The sequence below is a fragment of the Rhinoraja longicauda genome, chromosome 6 (assembly GCF_053455715.1).
Source record: "Rhinoraja longicauda isolate Sanriku21f chromosome 6, sRhiLon1.1, whole genome shotgun sequence".
Lineage (NCBI taxonomy): Eukaryota > Metazoa > Chordata > Chondrichthyes > Rajiformes > Arhynchobatidae > Rhinoraja > Rhinoraja longicauda.
In genome coordinates, this window is record NC_135958.1 from 3,295,178 (window position 1) to 3,314,175 (window position 18,998).

The 18,998-nt window shown below is 46.9% G+C and overlaps 1 protein-coding gene across 4 annotated transcripts in view; it reads left to right on the forward strand.

Moving 5' to 3' along the window:
• esrp2 (epithelial splicing regulatory protein 2) overlaps positions 1-18,688 on the forward strand; it is a 42,659-nt gene extending 23,971 nt beyond the window's left edge. The window contains exons 11-18 of one of the 4 annotated variants that reach the window (XM_078401623.1): positions 1,090-1,391; positions 3,820-4,038; positions 7,251-7,449; positions 8,240-8,432; positions 10,417-10,594; positions 13,964-14,023; positions 15,631-15,747; positions 18,570-18,688. In XM_078401623.1, coding sequence (XP_078257749.1) covers positions 1,090-1,391; positions 3,820-4,038; positions 7,251-7,449; positions 8,240-8,432; positions 10,417-10,594; positions 13,964-14,023; positions 15,631-15,720 — 1,241 coding nt within the window. In that variant the 3' untranslated portion in view covers positions 15,721-15,747; positions 18,570-18,688. The remainder of the gene's footprint in view (positions 1-1,089; positions 1,392-3,819; positions 4,039-7,250; positions 7,450-8,239; positions 8,433-10,416; positions 10,595-13,963; positions 14,024-15,630; positions 15,748-18,569) is intronic. The other 3 variants (XM_078401624.1, XM_078401625.1, XM_078401626.1) reach the window with 3 other exon arrangements.
• Positions 18,689-18,998: the final 310 nt, after the last annotated feature.

The window sequence follows — 18,998 nt, forward strand, 5'->3', positions numbered from 1 at the left end:
CCTAATTCTGCCCCTAGAACTTATTAGCTATGAAAATGGAGTAAGTTACTGGGTCTATGCTTTGGCTCATTGGGTTGACATCTGGTTAACAAAGGACTTGCTAATGGTGCATCTGTTGTTAATGGAGCATCCAGGTTGCTTCTGAATTAAAACATTTTTAGTGGTCAGCTGCATGTTGTCTTGCACAGCTGAGATTTTCTCCACTTTGTATCTTGACATAAAGGTCAGTGCGGAGAGAGTGTGAGGAAAGTCTAAATCCAACAAGGCTTCCATCGCTAGCTCATTGCCACTGGGAGACGTGACGTTAGCCGTTAGAGAGAGACCCTTTGTCCCATCAAGTCCCCACCGACCAGAAACCACCCTGTACACTAACACTATCCCACACGCTCGGGACGACGTACAACACACACGTTCTTGGGAGTGTGGGAGGAAACCAGCACACCCGGAGAAAATCCACGCAGTCACAGGGAGAACGTACAAACTCCGTACAGACAGCACTGGTCAGGATCGAACCTGGATCTTTGGCGCTGTAAGGCAACAACTCTACCGCTGCGCTGGCTGTGCCACTCTGATAATTAAACATGTTGAGCTAGTCCCAAAACTAATTATGGAATCCCATTATCGCCAACTCAAGGTTTGTCCTGAGACTTGCTGGTTATTTATGTACTTGGCTACTCTTTGGTATTTTGTGGATATGTGGACTGTAAAAGGGCAGTTTCATAATCGGTCCACTGTATTCTCTGGCACCAGTGGGCGGCACATTGGCGCAACGGGTAGAGCTGCTGCCTCTCAGCGACAGAGACCCGGGTTCAATCCTGACTAGGGATGCTGTCTGTACGGAGTTTGTACGTTCTCCCCGCGACCCGCGTGGGTTTTCTCCGGGTGCTCCGGTTTCCTCCCACACTCCAAAGACGTGCAGGTTTGTAGGTTAATTGGCCTTGGTAAATTGTAAATTGTCACTTGTGTGTGTAGGATAGTGTTGGTGTGTGGGAATCGCTGGTCGGCACGGACTCGGTGATACGAAGCAGTTCTGCGCTGTATCTCCAAACTAAACTAATCACCAAAGCTTTTTTTATTTTTATCGTGCAGGTACTTCAAATGAGGTGGCACAATTTTTATCGAAGGAAAACCAAGTAATAATCCGAATGCGTGGACTACCTTTCACGGCCACAGTAGACGATGTCCTTGGCTTCTTTGGCCAGGAGTGTCCTGTCACCGGCGATAAGGAAGGGCTCCTCTTTGTTAAGTACCCCGATGGAAGGCCCACTGGCGATGCCTTTGTGTTGTTCTCATGTGAAGAATTTGCCCAAAATGCGCTTAAAAAACACAAGGAGATATTGGGAAAGCGTTACATAGAGCTGTTCCGGAGTACTGCCGCAGAAGTACAACAGGTCTGTATCCTGCACTGCATGTTATGTTGCATCTGGCTCAACCTTTACGTAGAGGAACGACCCTAATCTCGATCTAACCATTTTAGAACGGATAAGCATTTGTCGTTTTATGGGTCTGTCTCCCGTGATCAATTCAACGCTTCAATTTGAAATCGTGTGGCAAAGAACAGGCCAATCGGCCCAAAACGCCTGTACTATTTCTCTGGGGACCCTATGTAATTAGTCCCCAATCGGGATTTTTTTTTTTTTTTAAACATAAGCAGAGCATTCATCAAATGATCTTTTGTAAAGTTGTCATTGAATCTGCTTCCACCACTCACGGGTAATGCACTCCGAATAAGTGGATCAAACCAAGTTATATCAGTTTCGTGTAGGAAGGAACTGCAGATGCTGGTTTAAACCGAATATAGACACAAAATGCTGGAGTAACTCAGCGGGACAGGCAGCATCTCTGGAGAGAAGGAATGGGTGACTTTTTGAGTCGAGATGTTTAAGTGTGAAGGATTTTCTAAAAATCTGGTTGCTGCCTTTTTTTTGTTTCTTGGCTCTTGGTTCCATCCAACTATTTATATAAACAAAGTCTTGAGGGAAGATAGGAAGCAGCTGTTTGCTTCAGGTGTGCTTTGGCAAAGTGTTTTTTGCTTGGTTTTCTTAGTTTGCTGCCAGCAATGAATGCAGATCGCGATCAAAACTCGTGCATCAACGTCTGTGAACGGCCATCTTGATTGACCTTCTGCATCTTTGCATTAAGCAGCTGCCATAAGCCATGTTCGTCACTTTATAAGCGCAGACTGCGACTTTCTACACTACACTGAGGCCATGGTGGCGCAGCGGTAGAGTTGCTGCCTCGCCGCGCCAGAGACCCGGGTTCAATCCCGACTACAGGTGCTGTCTGTACGGAGTTTGTACGTTTTCCCCGTGACCTGCGTGGGTTTTCTCCGAGATCTTCCGTTTCTTTCCACGCTCCAAAGACGTACAGGTTTGTAGGTTCATTGGCTTGGCATAATTGTACAATTGTCCCTAGTCTATGTAGAATAGTATTACTGTGCGGGGATTGCTGGTCGGTGCGGACTCGGTGGGCTGAAGGGCCTGTTTCTCTGCTGTATCTCTAAACTAAAGTGGACTCGCTGATTGCGTAGGTGATGCAGCTGCCTTTAGTGACTTTGCATTGGTGTTGGCTGGAAGGTGTAGTTGTCCCATGTGGTGATGGAACAGGATTAAACATGTACTTTTAAACAGAAATCCCACCAAGTTAATAGACGATGTGATCAACCAAGTCTGGGCAATTTGGTGTTCCGTAGAAGATTCATCCTCACAGCTACCTCCAGATAATCCTTGCCGCTGCAAATTATATTTATCACGTTATCCTTGGAGAAAATATCAAACTGGTTGATACCTGGAAGTAGATTCAAGTATCATTCTCTTACCTAGATGTGCACCTTTTTCTTTGCAACAATATTCCTTTTTGGGCAAGTTAAGACTCTTAATGGTTTTTAGCAACTCTGAGCTTGTAGAGCACAAGACAGCACGAGAAATGTGGCGAGTCTTGTCTCATGTCTCAGTGGAATCTACTATCGTGCACTTGTATTGAAGTATGTTTGTGCCTAATGTGTAGTGAGATTGTTACTGAACTGTGAGCAAAAAAAGAATTTCACTGTACCTCGGTACATGTGACAGTGCCTTTTTGAAAGTGGAAATCTCATCTGGTTTTAATGTATCGACCAAAGACAGTTTTAAGATCTCCCAGTTAGTGCCTTTTTTTTGTACAAAAAGTAATATTATCTATTTTCTTGCAAATGTTCCATTAGAATGAGGTACTGAGAAGTTGTGGTGGTGTTTTCAGTTGGATATCAATGAACCTCTAAAGCGGGTGGATATTTTTTTGACAGAGGATCTTGCTTTATGACATAGAGAGTGGGTTTCTGATAACATGGAAACAAAGAACTACAGATGGTGGTTTATAGCCAGGATATGGCACACCAAGTGCCGGACTGACTCAGCAGGTCAGGCAACGTCTCTGGAGAAATGGGATGGGTGACATTTCGGGTCAGGACCCTTCTTCAGACTTCTTCTAACGAAGGGTCCCGACCTGAAACATCGCCCATCCTTTTTCTCCAGAGATGCTGTCTGACCGCTGTGTTACTCCAGCATTTTGTGTCTATCTTTGGTACAAAGCAGTACAGATTGGGAACGGGCCACTCGGCCCACAATGTCCATGCCAAACATGATGCCAAATTGCACTAAACTCCTGTCTGAACGTGATATATATATATATATAGTCCTTAATTCCTTGTAGCTTTTTCACAAAATACTCGTACAAATGCGTCTAAATGCTTGTGAATGATCTTTGCAAAGCTGGCAGCGTTGTTAAATGTAGGACCCGTACAACTACTAACGTTTTGTTTTATTCTCCCGTCCATCGTTCCAGGTGTTAAATAGATACATGTCCGCTCCGTTAATTTCAACACTCCCTGCTCCATTAATCCCTGTGTTACCTCAGCCCTTCATTGCTACTGGATGCACCAGGGACTGTATCCGTCTGCGTGGCCTTCCCTACACGGCAAGCATTGAGGATATTCTGGACTTCATGGGAGAATTTACAATCGACATAAAGCCGCATGGTGTTCACATGGTTTTGAATCAACAGGTAATTTGAAATCTGCTTCTGCTGATGTGAAATGCATTGTGTATCAGTCTATCTTATGCGGCCAAGCCTGTTTACTGTAGGGTGCAGGTTATTTACTTTGGCATGTGCACATCCCTGCACATTAACCCCTGGGTGGTGCAATGGCACAGCGGTAGAGTTGCTGCCTCATGGCACCAGAGACCTGGGTTCCGTCCTGACTACGGGTGCTGCCTGCGCGGTGTTTGTACATTCCTCCTGTGACCTGCGTGGGTTTTCTCCGGGGGCTCCGGTTTCCTCCCACACTCTCCAAAGACGTAAGGATTGTAGGTTAATTGGCGTTGGTTTAAAAAAAATTGTAACTTGCCCCCAGTGTGTGGGATAGTGCTAGTATATGGGGTGATTGCCGGTTGGTGCAGACTCGGTGGGTCAAAGGGCATGTTTCCGTGCTGTGGCTCTAAAACTTAGAACAGAGATGAGGAAAACCTTTTTCAGTCAGAGTTGTGAATCTGGAATTCTCTGCCTCAGAAGGCAGTGGAGGCCAATTCTCTGAATGCATTCAAGAGAGAGCTAGATAGAGCTCTTAAGGATAGTGGAGTCAGGGGGTATGGGGAGAAGGCAGGAACGGGGTACTGATTGAGAATGATCAGCCATGATCACATTGAATGGCGGTGCTGGCTCGAAGGGCCGAATGACCTCCTCCTCCACCTATTGTCTATAAAATCTAACGGTTCACTGTGTTTCATCTGCCAAGTAATTGCCCTGGGATGGTTATCAGCCGGATCTTTCGCAAGTTCCCCAATTTGGGATGCTTTGTCTCAAATGCAGAGTCCGAAACATCACCTATTCCTTTTCTCCAGAGACCCGCTGAGCTACTCCAGTGCTTTGTCTATGTTTGGCATGCTTTGAGTTTGGCATTTGAGCTGTGGTACTAGATAAATTGGCCAAGATCAGGCAAATATCTCCCTCTTCCCTGTGCACCGACTCTGCCTCCCCCAAACCCTCCCATCCAGACCCCACCCTCTGCTTTCACATTTCCCAACTCGTCTCTCCTTATCTGACACCCTTTAGTCTTGTTTGCACCTTTTGTTAACCCGCCTGCAAATGATCTCCCATTTACTTGTGTCCACATCATTTGCCATGCATTGTCCTGTCCCTCACCTCCCCCCCCCCCCCCCCCCCATTCCAATCTGAAAAATGATCCTGATTGAACCATCACCTACAAGTGTTCTCCAAAGATACAGTAGAACCTGATGAGTTACTCCAGCACTTTGTGTGGGGTTTTTTTTCTTGAAGAATCTCTAGTGTTTAATGCATTTAAGGTAATCAATTAACCAACCTGATCTCCCAGTGGCTCAGCACTTCAACTCCCCCTCCCATTCCCAGTCTGACCTTTCTGTCATGGGCCTCCTCCATTGTCATAGTGAGGCCCACCGCAAATTGGAGGAACAGCACCTCATATTTTGCGTGGGCAGCTGACTGCCCAGCGGTATGAACATTGAGTTCTCTAACTTTAGACAGCTCCATGTCCCCCTCTTTCCCCTCCCCCTTCCCAGTTCTCCCACTGTCTTCCTGTCTCCAACTACATCCTTTCTTTGTCCTGCCCCCTCCCCTGACATCAGTCTGAAAGAATGGTCTCGACCCGAAACGTCACCCATTCCTTCTCTCCTGAGATGCTGCCTGACCCACTGAGTTACTCCAACATTTTGTGATACTTCGATTTGTACCAGCATCTGCAGTTATTTCCCTACACATTACACATCTGCTCTAATGGCTGGTGTAGACTTGACTGACCTTTTGGTCACAGCTTATTCTATCTCCAGAGAGTTTTCGGATTGCCTTTTTTTTCCAGGACTGCGTTCTGTGACTTGAAGTATGTGAGCAATTCTATTCCAAGGGTAGATTTGAGATGAGCGTTCTCACCACTGGGAATTTACCTCTTTACCCCTCCCCCTTCCGCACCAATCACTCTGACGAAGGGTCCCGACCTGAAACGTCACCTATCCATGTTCTCCACAGACACTGCCTGACCCGCTGAGTTACTCCAGCACTCTGTGAAACGTCACCTATCCAAGTTCTCCACAGACACTGCCTGACCCGCTGAGTTACTCCAGCACTCTGTGTCCTTTTATCTTTAATTCATTCTACCAAGATGTAGTTTAATCACATTGGTCAAACTTTTTTAGCTAAGAACAGGGGACTAATTTTGGATGATCAACTATAATCATATTGAATGGCGGTGCTGGCTCGAAGGGTTGAATGGCCTACTCCGAGCCTATTTTCTATGTTTCTATAAATGAAACGCCTATGGGCTGTGTGTGTGTGGGCTGTGTGTGTGTGTGTGGGCTGTGTGTGTGTCTGTGGGCTGTGTGTGTGTGGGCTGTGTGTCTGTGGGCTGTGTGTCTGTGGGGTGTGTGGGGGGGGTGTGTGCGTGTGTGTGGGCTGTGTGTGTGTGGGCTGTGTGTGTGTGTGTGGGCTGTGTGTGTGTGTGTGGGCTGTGTGTGTGTCTGTGGGCTGTGTGTGTGTCTGTGGGCTGTGTGTGTGTGGGCTGTGTGGGGGGGGTGTGTGCGTGTGTGTGGGCTGTGTGTCTGTGGGCTGTGTGTGTGTGGGCTGTGTGTGTGTCTGTGGGCTGTGTGTGTGGGCTGTGTGTCTGTGGGCTGTGTGTGTATGTGTGGGGGGTGTGTGTGTGGGCTGTGTGTGTGTGGGCTGTGTGTGTATGTGTGGGGGGTGTGTGTGTGGGCTGTGTGTGTGTGGGCTGTGTGCGTGTGTGTGGGCTGTGTGTGGGCTGTGTGTCTGTGGGCTGTGTGGGGGGGTGTGTGCGTGTGTGTGGGCTGTGTGTCTGTGGGCTGTGTGTGTATGTGTGGGCTGTGTGTGTGTGGGCTGTGTGTGTGTCTGTGGGCTGTGTGTGTGTGGGCTGTGTGTCTGTGGGCTGTGTGTGTGTGGGCTGTGTGTGTGTCTGTGGGCTGTGTGTGTGTGGGGGGTGTGTGTGTGGGCTGTGTGGGGGGGGTGTGCGCGTGTGTGTGGGCTGTGTGTGTGTGGGGGGTGTGTGTGTGGGCTGTGTGGGGGGGGTGTGCGCGTGTGTGTGGGCTGTGTGTCTGTGGGCTGCGTGTGTATGTGTGGGGGGTGTGTGCGTGTAGGTTCATTGTTAAGTTTGATGCTTTCCACAAAGGTTTTCATGAATCTCAGTCAAAAGAGAGTGCCGCTGAAGAGTTTGTTTCTCCTCACCCCAAACCCAGGGCCGGCCGTCGGGCGATGCGTTCATTCAGATGAAGTCTCCAGATCGAGCTTTCCTGGTTGCGCAGAAATGTCACAAGAAGACCATGAAGGACCGATATGTGGAGGTGTTCCAGTGTTCTGGAGATGAAATGAGCTATGTTTTAATGGGTGGCACTTTGAACCGTAGTGGCTTGTCTCCGCCACCATGTAAGTTACCATGTAAGTTATGAATTCTGCCGCTCTTACTGCTAATGGCTGAGATTGTGGTAGGTGGAGGCTGGAGCTCTATTTACCCTTTTCATCTTCACCTGGTCTGCCGCGATCAATGTCCCATCAATCGACGCTTGACAATGAATGAGGGTTTTGATTTTTTTTTTGTCTCTCCCCAACTGTCTTGCCATTTCTCCTCTTCCCTCCCTCCCTCCCTCCCTCCCTCCCTCCTTCCCTCCCTCCTTCCCTCCCTCCTTCCCTCTCTCACCGAATGGCGAAATTTGGGTATTGTTACTGGGCGATCTTTGCTTTTTGGTACTTTCTGGAGCTCTGCAGTAAGTCTGCCTGGTTCAGACGATGTTGAAAGGTTTTGGGGTGGGTGGGGGGTGGGGGGGTGGATGGGTGGGTGGGAGGTGGGTGGGGGTGGGTGGGTGGGGGGAGTTGACCCCGGTGGGTGGGAGATAAGGTGACTTTACTGGGAAGCGCTTTAACACAAAAGCTATGAACACTGTCGAGATTACTCTTTGGCTTTCACTAAAAATGGTCACTTTTTATCACCCCCCCCCCCCCCCGGAGTTAACACTGAGGGATAAACAAATTGCCGATAAAAGATGCATGCACGCAGAATGTCATCCATGTTGGAGACTGTGCAGTGGCTGTCTGCAGAGTTCAAGGCCCTCTGAATACTAATCATGCACCAGTATCTACTTGGGCCGTCTGACACACACAGATTTGTCACGGTTTGTCAGCTGCTGTTCCCTTCTCACTCTGCGCTCTCTCGTTGTTGTCGGCATTTCAGGCCTCTCTCCGCCAACGTACCCCCCCTTCTCGCCTGGCACGGCCGTCATACCAGCGGATGCGGCACTCTACCAACCCCAGGCCTTGCTGGCGCAGGCACGGTCGGCTCAAGCCACGCCTCCCGCGATGGCCTACTATCCAGCCCAGGCCTCTGCCACTCAGCTCTACATGAACTACACCACCTACTATCCAAGGTAACTATCCCTGCCGCATCCATGTTCGTTGTCCGTACGTTCTCCCTGTGACTGCGTGGGTTTTCTCCGGGCGCTCCGGTTTCCTCCCACCACTCCAAAGGCGTTCAGGTTTGTAGGCTGATTGGCTACGGTATAAATATAAATTGTCCCTCGTGTGCATGGGATAACATATGGGGATCGCTGGTCGGTGCGAACTCGATGGGCTGAAGGGCCTGTTCCTGCGCTGTATCTCTAAAACTAAATAGCTAAACTAAAGCCACTGGGGCAGTCCAATTACCACTGTTTAGCGGTGGCGCAGTGCTAGAGTTTGGCAGCCTCAGCACCCAGAGACCCGGGTTCGATCCCGACTAAGGAGTTGTTCCATGTTCATTTTTGCCTCATTCTTGCCTGGGTTTACTAGGTGAATTCCCGGAATGGCGGGACTGTCGTATGTTGAAAGACTGGAGCGACTAGGCTTGTATACACTGGAATTTAGAAGGATGAGAGGAGATCTTATCGAAACGTATAAGATTATTAAGGGGTTGGACACGTTAGAGGCAGGAAACATGTTCCCAATGTTGGGGGAGTCCAGAACCAGGGGCCACAGTTTAAGAATAAGGGGTAGGCCATTTAGAACGGAGATGAGGAATAACTTTTTCAGTCAGAGAGTTGTGAATCTGTGGAATTCTCTGCCTCAGAAGGCAGTGGAGGTCAATTCTCTGGATGCTTTCAAGAGAGAGCTAGATAGAGCTCTTAAGGATAGCGGAGTCAGGGGGTATGGGGAGAAGGCAGGAACGGGGTACTGATTGAGAATGATCAGCCATGATCACATTGAATGGCGGTGCTGGCTCGAAGGGCCGAATGGCCTCCTCCTGCACCTATTGTCTATTTTCCTTTGAATGAGTAGCATTTGGTGCTACACCGTTCAATATCTTATTTCAGTGGAGTGTGTCGTTTATTCCCATCCCACCCCATGCCATCAAAACGCTTGCTCTAGAATACATTATCTGTCATTCAGTTTGAGTCCATTGAACTACCTTTGATCTGAATTCCCAATATGTTAAATGTTCAATATAAAAAATCCCAAACTTTTTAAAAAGCAGTTCTGTATGTTTTGATTTCCTCCACCTCTCCTCCCACCCCACAATGAACTAGATGCTCATTCTTGCCTCTTTATCTTTGAATGTCCAGCACATAGTGCCACACAGTTCAGCAAAATATTATGTTCGAGGTTCACCAGGTATCAGACCGTTAGAACCCGTGATGTTTCAAATAATTCCTGTAGCAAGCCAGACCAAGCTGATTCATTGCTTTTGGGGAAGGGAAGCTAAGTGCAATAGAATTTACTGACCTGCGCTTCAGATGAAAATACTGCATTGGGTATTTCAGTAGAGTTGCTGCCTTACAGCCAGCGCCAGAGTCCCGGGTTCAACCCTGACCACGGGTGCTGTCTGTAAGGAGTTTGTACATTCTCCCTGTGACGATGTAGGTTTAGTCCGGGTGCTCCGGTTTCCTCCCATACTCCAAAGACGTGCGGGTTTGTAGGTTAATTGGCTCCTGTAAATTGTCGCTAGTGTCGGGTGGAACTAGTGTAGCAGTGATCGCCGGCAGGTGTGGTTCCAGTCGGCTAAAGGGCCCGTTTCCACACTGAATCTCTAAAACTAAAACTATTACCAACTTAATACTCAAGAACCTTCCTTTAAAAAGGCATACAGTTTATGAACACATGCAAGAGAGTGCCGTACCTTGCCCGCATAAGTTCATAAGTGATAGGAGCAGGATGAGGCCATTCGGCCCATCAAGTGTACTCTACCATTCGATCTTGGCTGATGTATCTTTCCCCTTCGAGCCCATTCTCCTGCCTTCTCCCCATCACCCTTGGCGCCCGTACTAATCGAGCATCTGTCTCTCTCTGCTGTTAAAATATCCACCGCTGTCGGTGGCCAACGAGCTCCACGGGTTTGCCTTTCCCGGAGAGGCATTTGGCATTAACTTGCTTCTGTAGCCCCCCAGTGTCGCCAACGACGGTGGGATACTTTGCGGCTCCACAAGCAGCGATGGCAGCGGCCGTGTCATCGGCAACCCACGCCGTATTGCCGCAACCCGGAGCACTTGTCCGCATGCAGGGGCTGCCGTACAACATCGCAACTAAAGACATCCTCAGCTTCTTCCAAGGATATCAGGTAAACCCATTCATCTGCCTTCCATTGGCCCATTGACGACCTTCTTCCCAATCGCCGCACCACTGTATTCTGACCGAAGACCCACTCGTAACGAACGTAGATCTTAAGATTGCCAGCGTGGCTTTGTGGGTTGATGTTGACCACGAGGAACTGCAGGTGTTGGTTTACAACAACAACAACAAAAAAGACACAAAGTGCTGGAGTAACTCGGCAGGTCAGGCAGCATCTCTGGAGAACTTGTAGAGGTGACGTTTTATGGGGTGGGGACCCTTGTTCTGTCTGATGGTAGTAGGAGGGAAGAGAGCTGGAATTGAGATGGAGACCATTGGAATCTGTCTTGAAGAAAGGTCAACAAGCCACATTCTCCGGAGATGCTACTTGACCTGCTGAGTTACTCCAGCACTTTGCATCTATGTTATGGTTCTCTAGTTGGCCAAAGCCCAAGGAGATCTAACTAAGCATTTTATTTTCTGGTGCATTCCTCCTCTCGTTCTCCTGGGACATGTTGAATACTGTACTGACCTTAAAGTGAATACATCTTGGATCACCTCTTGCTTGGTATGGCCACGTGAAAATGTGTGTACTGTACGCATTGCACTTTATGTGGGCATTGATCTGTGGGCTGTTAATGGTGATATAAAGTAGTCTCTGCATTTTGGGGGGAAATGAGGTGGTGTGCCCTGGGCTTCCCTTCCCTTGCGTGGAATCGCTTTTGATTTTATGACACTTTGGCACTGCATGTTTTGAACACTAATGAGCACATTGCAACAACACCAGACCTGCCATGGAACAAGTGCCACTTACTAACGGTAAACCGTGTTGTCTCAAAACTAACAAATCTCTTTTCAACGCTCAAATATTAGCTGCAAGAGAAGCAAGCTGGACCATCTAAATACCTCGGGATCCATTGCTCTCTGCATCTCGACCTTTTGTTGGCAGTTTTCTTTGCTTTTAATTATCTTTACTAACCTTTTTTTTACATGAGAAAATCTGCTTGTATCAAATTTGATCATGGAAATTGAAATGATGTTAGTAGAATTGACAGGTCATGGTGTGGCTTTTGGCTGAATAACTGGTGTGCAGATCTAAAAGTGTTCTCGTAGTCTGGTGGATAATGTCACTTTTCTTCATAATCAAATTAAATGCCTGCATTTGTAGCTTAAATTGACCTTTTTTAAACTACGGTGTATTTTCCCTACTGTTCACGTTCATTATTTTTGAGCCACACAGCATGGAAATGAGCCCTTTGTACCACTGAGTCATGCCCCTGCTTGCGTTAATACCATATTAATCTCTATGCATAAGTTTATAAGTGACAGGAGCAGAATTTGGCCTATCAAGTCCACTCCGCCATTCAATCATGGCAGACCTATCCCTTCCTCCTAACCCCATTCTCCTGCCTTCTCCCATTAACCCCTGACATACCCAATCAATCCCTCTGCATATGAACCCCTACAGACGAGGGACACTTTATAGTGGCTGATTAACTTGCCAAACCATAGTTTGGGGAGGAAACCGGAGCACCCAGTATTGAGTGAATGTCCAAACTCCACATAGGTGGCTTCGGAGATGAAGACTGAACCTGGGTCATTGGAGTGGGGAGACACTATCAGATGCAACATTGAGCCACTACAACTGAAACTAAATTGAGGAGCTAGTATTCCTTTTATTTAATGTGAACATTTGTATCAAAATCTCCCAACCAAAATGGCTTTCTTGCCCAAGTGTCCCAGTTCCAATCTTTTTGCTTGTATGATAGTCACCAGCTGTTGGCATGCAAGGAGAAATTTAAAATCCCAAATTGTATCCTGACAGCGGATGCTGTCTGTACTGAGTTTGTACGCTCTCCTCCCTCTGACACTGTGCGCTTTCTCCGGGTGCTCTGGTTTCTTCCCACATTCCAAAGCTGTGCAGGTTTTTTAACATTAATTGGCTTGTATAAATTGTCACTAGTGTGCAGGATAGAACAAGTGTACGGGCCATCACTGGTGGGCACTGACTCAGTGAGCCCTGGGGCCTGTTTCCATGCTGTATAAAACTAAAAACTAAATGTTTCTTTCCCACTGTCTACCTCCTGAACCAAGATTAAACTTGTGGCAAGGAATAATAACCCTGCCAAATATTATAAAATGTCCTCACTTTGTTTGTTTGTGGTTCGATATATTGTCTAGGAGGTTGCAAGCTAATGTTAACATTTTAAATATTTATTTGAATCCTTCTCTTGCCATTCTTCATGAGAGAATTCACTTAAGTGTTGTTGGTGAAGGTCGGGTAATATGCTAACGATTACACAACCCAGCTGGCCCAACCTAGAATATTTTTCTGGGCAAGGTAATCATTATTTTTCGTAAATGGTAGATGTTCTTCTGCCAGGATTAATGATTCGATGACAGATTGAATACAATGTGCCAGCTTGGAGATTGTACTCGTTTGCTTTAAATGTAATTCTGATCCTTTCACTTCAAAAGCCTGAACTAATAATGTTCCTCACTCACCCCACCTTACCTTTTGTAACTTAAAATTGGCAAGAGAGAATTTGTAAATTTTATAGATGTGACAAAAGTAGATTCTAAGCACCTTTAGAAATTATAAAAGACACACTGGCCAAGCCCATTTTCTGTTCACCATGTGCTCCCAGAATTAAATAATTAACGTTTCTCTTAATTCCTCCATTTTGAGTTATTTTCCATCCCTGAAATTTCACCTATTTTAGAAAGTTGAATGCTGTCTAAATCACGCTTAAATATCCTCTTTTGAAATGTTGCTTTTGGTCTCATTTACAGACACAGCATTGAAACTGCATGGTTTTACCAAGTGCAACCTGTAATTTAAAAAAAAAAATTACTCTTGACTTTAAAGTATTACATGAAGTTAATATTATACCTTTGTCAAAAGAAATGGTGTTGTAATGCAGTGATCCACAGGGACCTTATGCTAAGTGAAATGATCATTATAAACAAGGCCTGAGCAGTGGCCATCAATGGACAGTGTGTCTTTTCCAGTTTATAGGTTCTAGGAGCAGAATTGGGCCATTCGACCCATCAAGTCTACTCCATTCAATTATGTATGAACAAATGATCTATTCTTGCCCCTCGACCCCACTCGCTCTCCATAATCCTTGTTGCCCGTGCTAACCGACTGAACCTTAGGGCTGGGTTGTATGGGCCCAAGCCTGTATCCAGAATTTGCATGTGTCTCTAGATGTTGGCCTCGTGCGCGCGGCCCCTCTAAGCTTCAGCACGGTCGTCTAGGTGACCGTGTGGACACCCCAGCCCACAGCTCCCTAACTGCTGATAAAGCTGAAATCCAAATCACTTCAATAGATTTTAATCATCTCTGAAATTGTTTTTGCACTGTGTCTGATAGAAGGTCCCGACCCGAAGCATCACCTATCCATTTTCTTCGGAGATGCTGCCTGGTATGCAAATGGTATGTTGGCATTCATAGCAAGGGGATTTGAGTTTAGGAGCAGGGAGGTTCTGCTGCAGTTGTACAGGGCCTTGGTGAGACCGCACCTGGAGTACTGTGTGCAGTTTTGGTCTCCTAGCCTGAGGAAAGACGTTCTTGCCTTAGAGGGAGTACAGAGAAGGTTCACCAGATTGATCCCTGGGATGGCGGGACTTACATATGAGGAAAGACTAGATAGACTGGGCTTGTACTCGCTGGAATTTAGAAGACTGAGGGGGGATCTTATAGAAACATATAAAATTCTTAAGGGGTTGGAGAGGCTAGATGCGGGAAGATTGTTCCCGATGTTGGGGGAGTCCAGAACCAGGGGTCACAGCTTAAGGATAAGGGGGAAGTCTTTTAGGACCGAGATGAGAAAACATTTCTTCACACAGAGAGTGGTGAGTCTGTGGAATTCTCTGCCACAGAAGGTAGTTGAGGCCAGTTCATTGGCTATATTTAAGAGGGAGTTAGATGTGGCCCTTTTTGCTAAAGGGATCAGGGGGTATGGAGAGAAGGCAGGTACGGGCTACTGAGCTGAATGATCAGCCATGATCATATTGAATGGCGATGCAGGCTCGAAGGGCCGAATGGCCTACTCCTGCACCTATTTTCTATGTTTCTATGTCTATGTTTCTGACCCATTGAGTTACTCCAGCACTTTGATTTTTCACCCTTTGTTTTTTTTAATTGCATGTCTTTTTGTTGAAGACAGTAAAAGGCAGCTGTCCCTTGCCTCCCGTCACCCACAAACTCCACTGAGATCAGTGCCGTGCAAGATCAGCTGATGCTGCTGGACGTGCAGAGACCAGCGGTAGAGCAAACTCTCACCACCACCACCTCCCTTCAGCCAGTCACTGAGGCTGGTACTGCTGCGGTTTTCCCCAATGCATGTGCTTTGCCTTCACCTGGAATGGCTGAGTGTGGATGCTTCCTTCCAGAACTCCGTGGCCACTGCCATCATGGTCTGGCTCAGTTGGTTCCACAAAGACAGTCGGTCAACCCTTATTATTACAGACCTGTTTATAATGAATTTTGGTTTTAGCAGACTGCCCCTTTAATAACACGGGCAGCTAGTTGCACTGTTGAGGCCGTTGAAATTGCTGAGGCCCCGTTGAAATTGCCAAGGCCCCGTTGAAATTGCCGATGTGCCGTTTTGATCGACATTTAACAAATAGTCTTTAGCATTTTTAGCAGTAACAAAAATAATTTTTTAGCTGTTAATAGCTAACTATAACTAATTGAAAACAACTAGTTGTTTCACGTCAACAGTTGATGCGAATCTCTTACTAGGTTATGGCGGGCAATTGGCAATAACTGGCACCATTAATGCCCGCCCGCCCACCCCATGATCCATTATAACGAGGCTTTACCGTATTACAAGAGTTAGTTGCCTTTCTCAAACCCTGATCCTTGGTGCCTTTGCAGTCAAAGGGATGTAATGTTTTGTAAAAAACTAAAATTCTCTCTTGCCAAGATCAAGTCCGCCCAGGGTAGGAGGTTTCTAGGTTTGCAATTTGTGGTGAGTCATGCCCTGGCCACTCCCTGTTTCGCATTGACTGATGTGTGTATTCAAACTTGTACTGTAGTACGCAGCTGATGACTACACCGGCCTCATTCAGATGAACGAACAAGCAAGGAGTATATTTCAGGCACCCAAAGAGTGGGTCTGTTTGTAGATGACCACCTTTACAAATGTCAATAAGGTAAGGGGAAGGCTTCCCGGCTGCCTCTCTGGCCAGCGTCGCCTGTGAGTGACGCCAACTGGTGTTTCAAACCTGGCACTTCCATTTCTCTCTCTCTCCGTCTCTGGGACTATTGTCTTTCCTGGCTTCTACCGAGGGTGGAGCTGGAAACCCGCGGTGAGGTGATTGCTGCCGCCCTTTGTGCAGTGGCTACGACAGTGCTCTCTCAACAGTAGGAATGATTAGTGGGAGGAATGGGTGTCTGTAGGAACTTGCATGGCCGAGATGGTATAAATGTAGGGAGCGTTGGAAGATGTCTCCATGGTGTTTTATTTCTCACATATGCAACGGCACAGTGAGATTCCTCTTGCACTTAATACACATGCAGGTACGCTGCCATTTGTGGCTCCATTGTTCAAAGTCCGTGTCAGCCCGCTCGCTCTGTGCTGGAGCAGTTCAGTTCCCACTCCCAACTCCAGTACATCTTCCTCTCCTCTCCTCGCCCAGCCATCTTTGTGTCCCAGGGCAGCGCCTGCTGCCGACCTTGAAGGTGCTGCAGGCATTACCCCGGTTCACCCTACTACTGGCCCTTGCTCCCCATGTCCTACACATCCCTCCCAGTCACGCCGGCCGACAGACCTTTGGGTGAGTTCTCGGCCCCGCCAAGTGATGACCCTTCGGGCAAAGTCCCACCGACTGACCGACCGACAAGCCTCTGACCCTTCAGGTGGGTCCCTGGTCCCGCCGACCAACGAGCCTTCCTGGCAGGCACCACGGCACCTCGGAAAGACCTCTGCCGCATGGCATGTCTGTCTCACCGTGAGATCTGCAATATGAATGGGTAACCAGAGTGAGCGGAGAATTGGTGTTTAGTGGAGATGCTTTTCCTTTTTGTACGTGACTTTCCATCTGTCCTGAAGGAACTGGAGAAATGTGGGTGCAGGATTGGAAGGTAACACTGTGTGTAAAATGCTCCAATCTCCATAGTGCCCTTGCTGTTTTAAAGAGCTGGAAAGATAGAGATGTGAAGGACAGTCAAACACAGTTGAACAATGCAAGGATGTGTTTGCATGAAATGTCCCCCTCGAGTGAATTGTGGTTTGTAGAGTGTAAACCATGATCACTTTCAGGAGTTGAGTGTTTTATTGTCATGTGTCCCAGATAGAACAATGAAATTCTAACTTGCAGCAACACAACAGAATATGTAAACACAGTACACTGTAAACAATATGATAAACGAGAGAGCAAAAAAAAGCTGTGTGTAGTTCAGAGGAAATGGATATTGTTTTCTTGCAAACAAAATGGTGCGCTCCAAATTACCAGAACTAGATTCCTTCACTTCAAAGTGGGTGCTGCAAAATACACTGTGGGTCAGAACTGCATCACTGTCCACCAGTGTTGCTCGACCTGCAAGTTCCAGCATTTTCTTTGCAGAATTCCAGTATCTGCCAATTTTTGCTTTAACCAAATTTTGAGCAAATCTGATGATCTCGGCTTAAGTCACGTGTTATCCTGAGGTAAACGTTCATTTGGCAAAGTGTAACACGGCTCTTAGAGTCAATCTGGCGCTCAAATCCAGCACTCGTGGTAAATCTAATGCTCATGAAATTTACATAATCAATATGTCTTATTTAACCATAAGACATTGGAATGACACCATTTTTTTCCCCATCACCTCTTGTGCTACACATTGAAGGGATAAGGATCTCTGTTCTTCTTGGCGATTGGTTACTTTTCTTTTCTTTGTTTCTCTAACTTTTCAGTTTGTGGTGATATGGTTAACAAACCACCTTAAAGTGCTCTAATTTTACATGCGTGGCAGCTTGATCAAAGCCCATTGAGTCTGAAATAATAGTGTCCAATTTTGCTCTTTAGATATGATGCCAATTTTAGCTTAACTTCGAGGCAAAAATCATTAGATTGACTTGGAGCTGATTTATCAACCTGTTGCTATAGAGGTCATGCTGAAGAATCTCCAATTTTCCATCAATGGTTTCCCATGTAGAGTCACAGACTGATGCAGCATGGAAACGGGCCCTTTGGCCCAACTTGCCCACACCGGCCAACATGTCCCAGCTACACTAGTCCCACCTGCCAGCGTTTGGTCCATATCCCTCCAAACCCGTCCTATCCATGTACCTGTCTAACTGTTTCTTAAACATTGGGATAGTCCCTGCCTCAACCAACTCCTCCGGCAGCTTGTTCCATACACCCGCCACCCTTTGTGTGACAAAGCTACCCCTCAGATTCCTATTAAATCTTTTCCCTTCACCTTAAACCTTTGTCCTCTGGTCCTCCATTCACCTACTCTGGGCAAGAGACGCTGTGCATCTACCCAATCTAATCCTCTCATGACTTTATACACCTCTATAAGATCACCCCTCATCCTCCTGTGCTTCATTGAATAGAGTCCCAGCCTGCTCAACCTCTCCCTATAGCTCACACCCTCTAGTCCTGGCAACATCCTTGAAAATCTTCCCTGTACTCTTTCCAGCTTGACAACATCTTTCCTATAACACAGGTGCCTAAAACTGTACACAATCCTCTAAATGCAGCCTCACCAACGTCCTGTCCAACTGCAGCATGATCTCCCAACTTCTATGCTCAATACTCTGGCTGACGAAAGCCATTATGTTCCAAAAGCCTTTTTGATCGCCCTATCTACTGTGACTCCACCTTCAGGGAACTATGCACCTGCACTACAACATCCCCCTGCTCTACAACACTACCCAGAGCCCTACCATTCGCGGTGTAGGCCCTGCCCATGTTAGACTTCCCAGAGTGCGAGGCCTCCCATGGTGCAGTACAGTGCAGTTCAGCTTTGTGTTCCTTTCCACCCTCAGCTTCATGCAGATACGATCTTGATTCTGTATAACTTCCATGGCCAGCCCAGCGGTGAAGCTTTGGTGACGTTCCCAACCGTTGACACGGCGACGAGAGCTCTGTTGGAAAAGAACGGACAACTTATCGGTCATCACTGCATAAACCTCCGATTGGTGTAAGACCTGCGATCGATTTTTTTTTTGGATTTTTTTTTTTTTTTTTTTACTCGTGGAAACACGTGGAGTCCTTGCAGGAAAGTGGCCTTGTACAGAACGTGGGGAAATAAAAGGATATTGAAGTGTGGAACACCCCCCCCCCTTCCTGCTAAAGGGCTGTGCACTAATGCAAAAGCCATAATGAACTGCAATATTCTACATCTACCTTTTTAACTACCAACTTACATTTATGATTTTGACTTTATACTGACATGAAAGTGACTTGCAAAACTT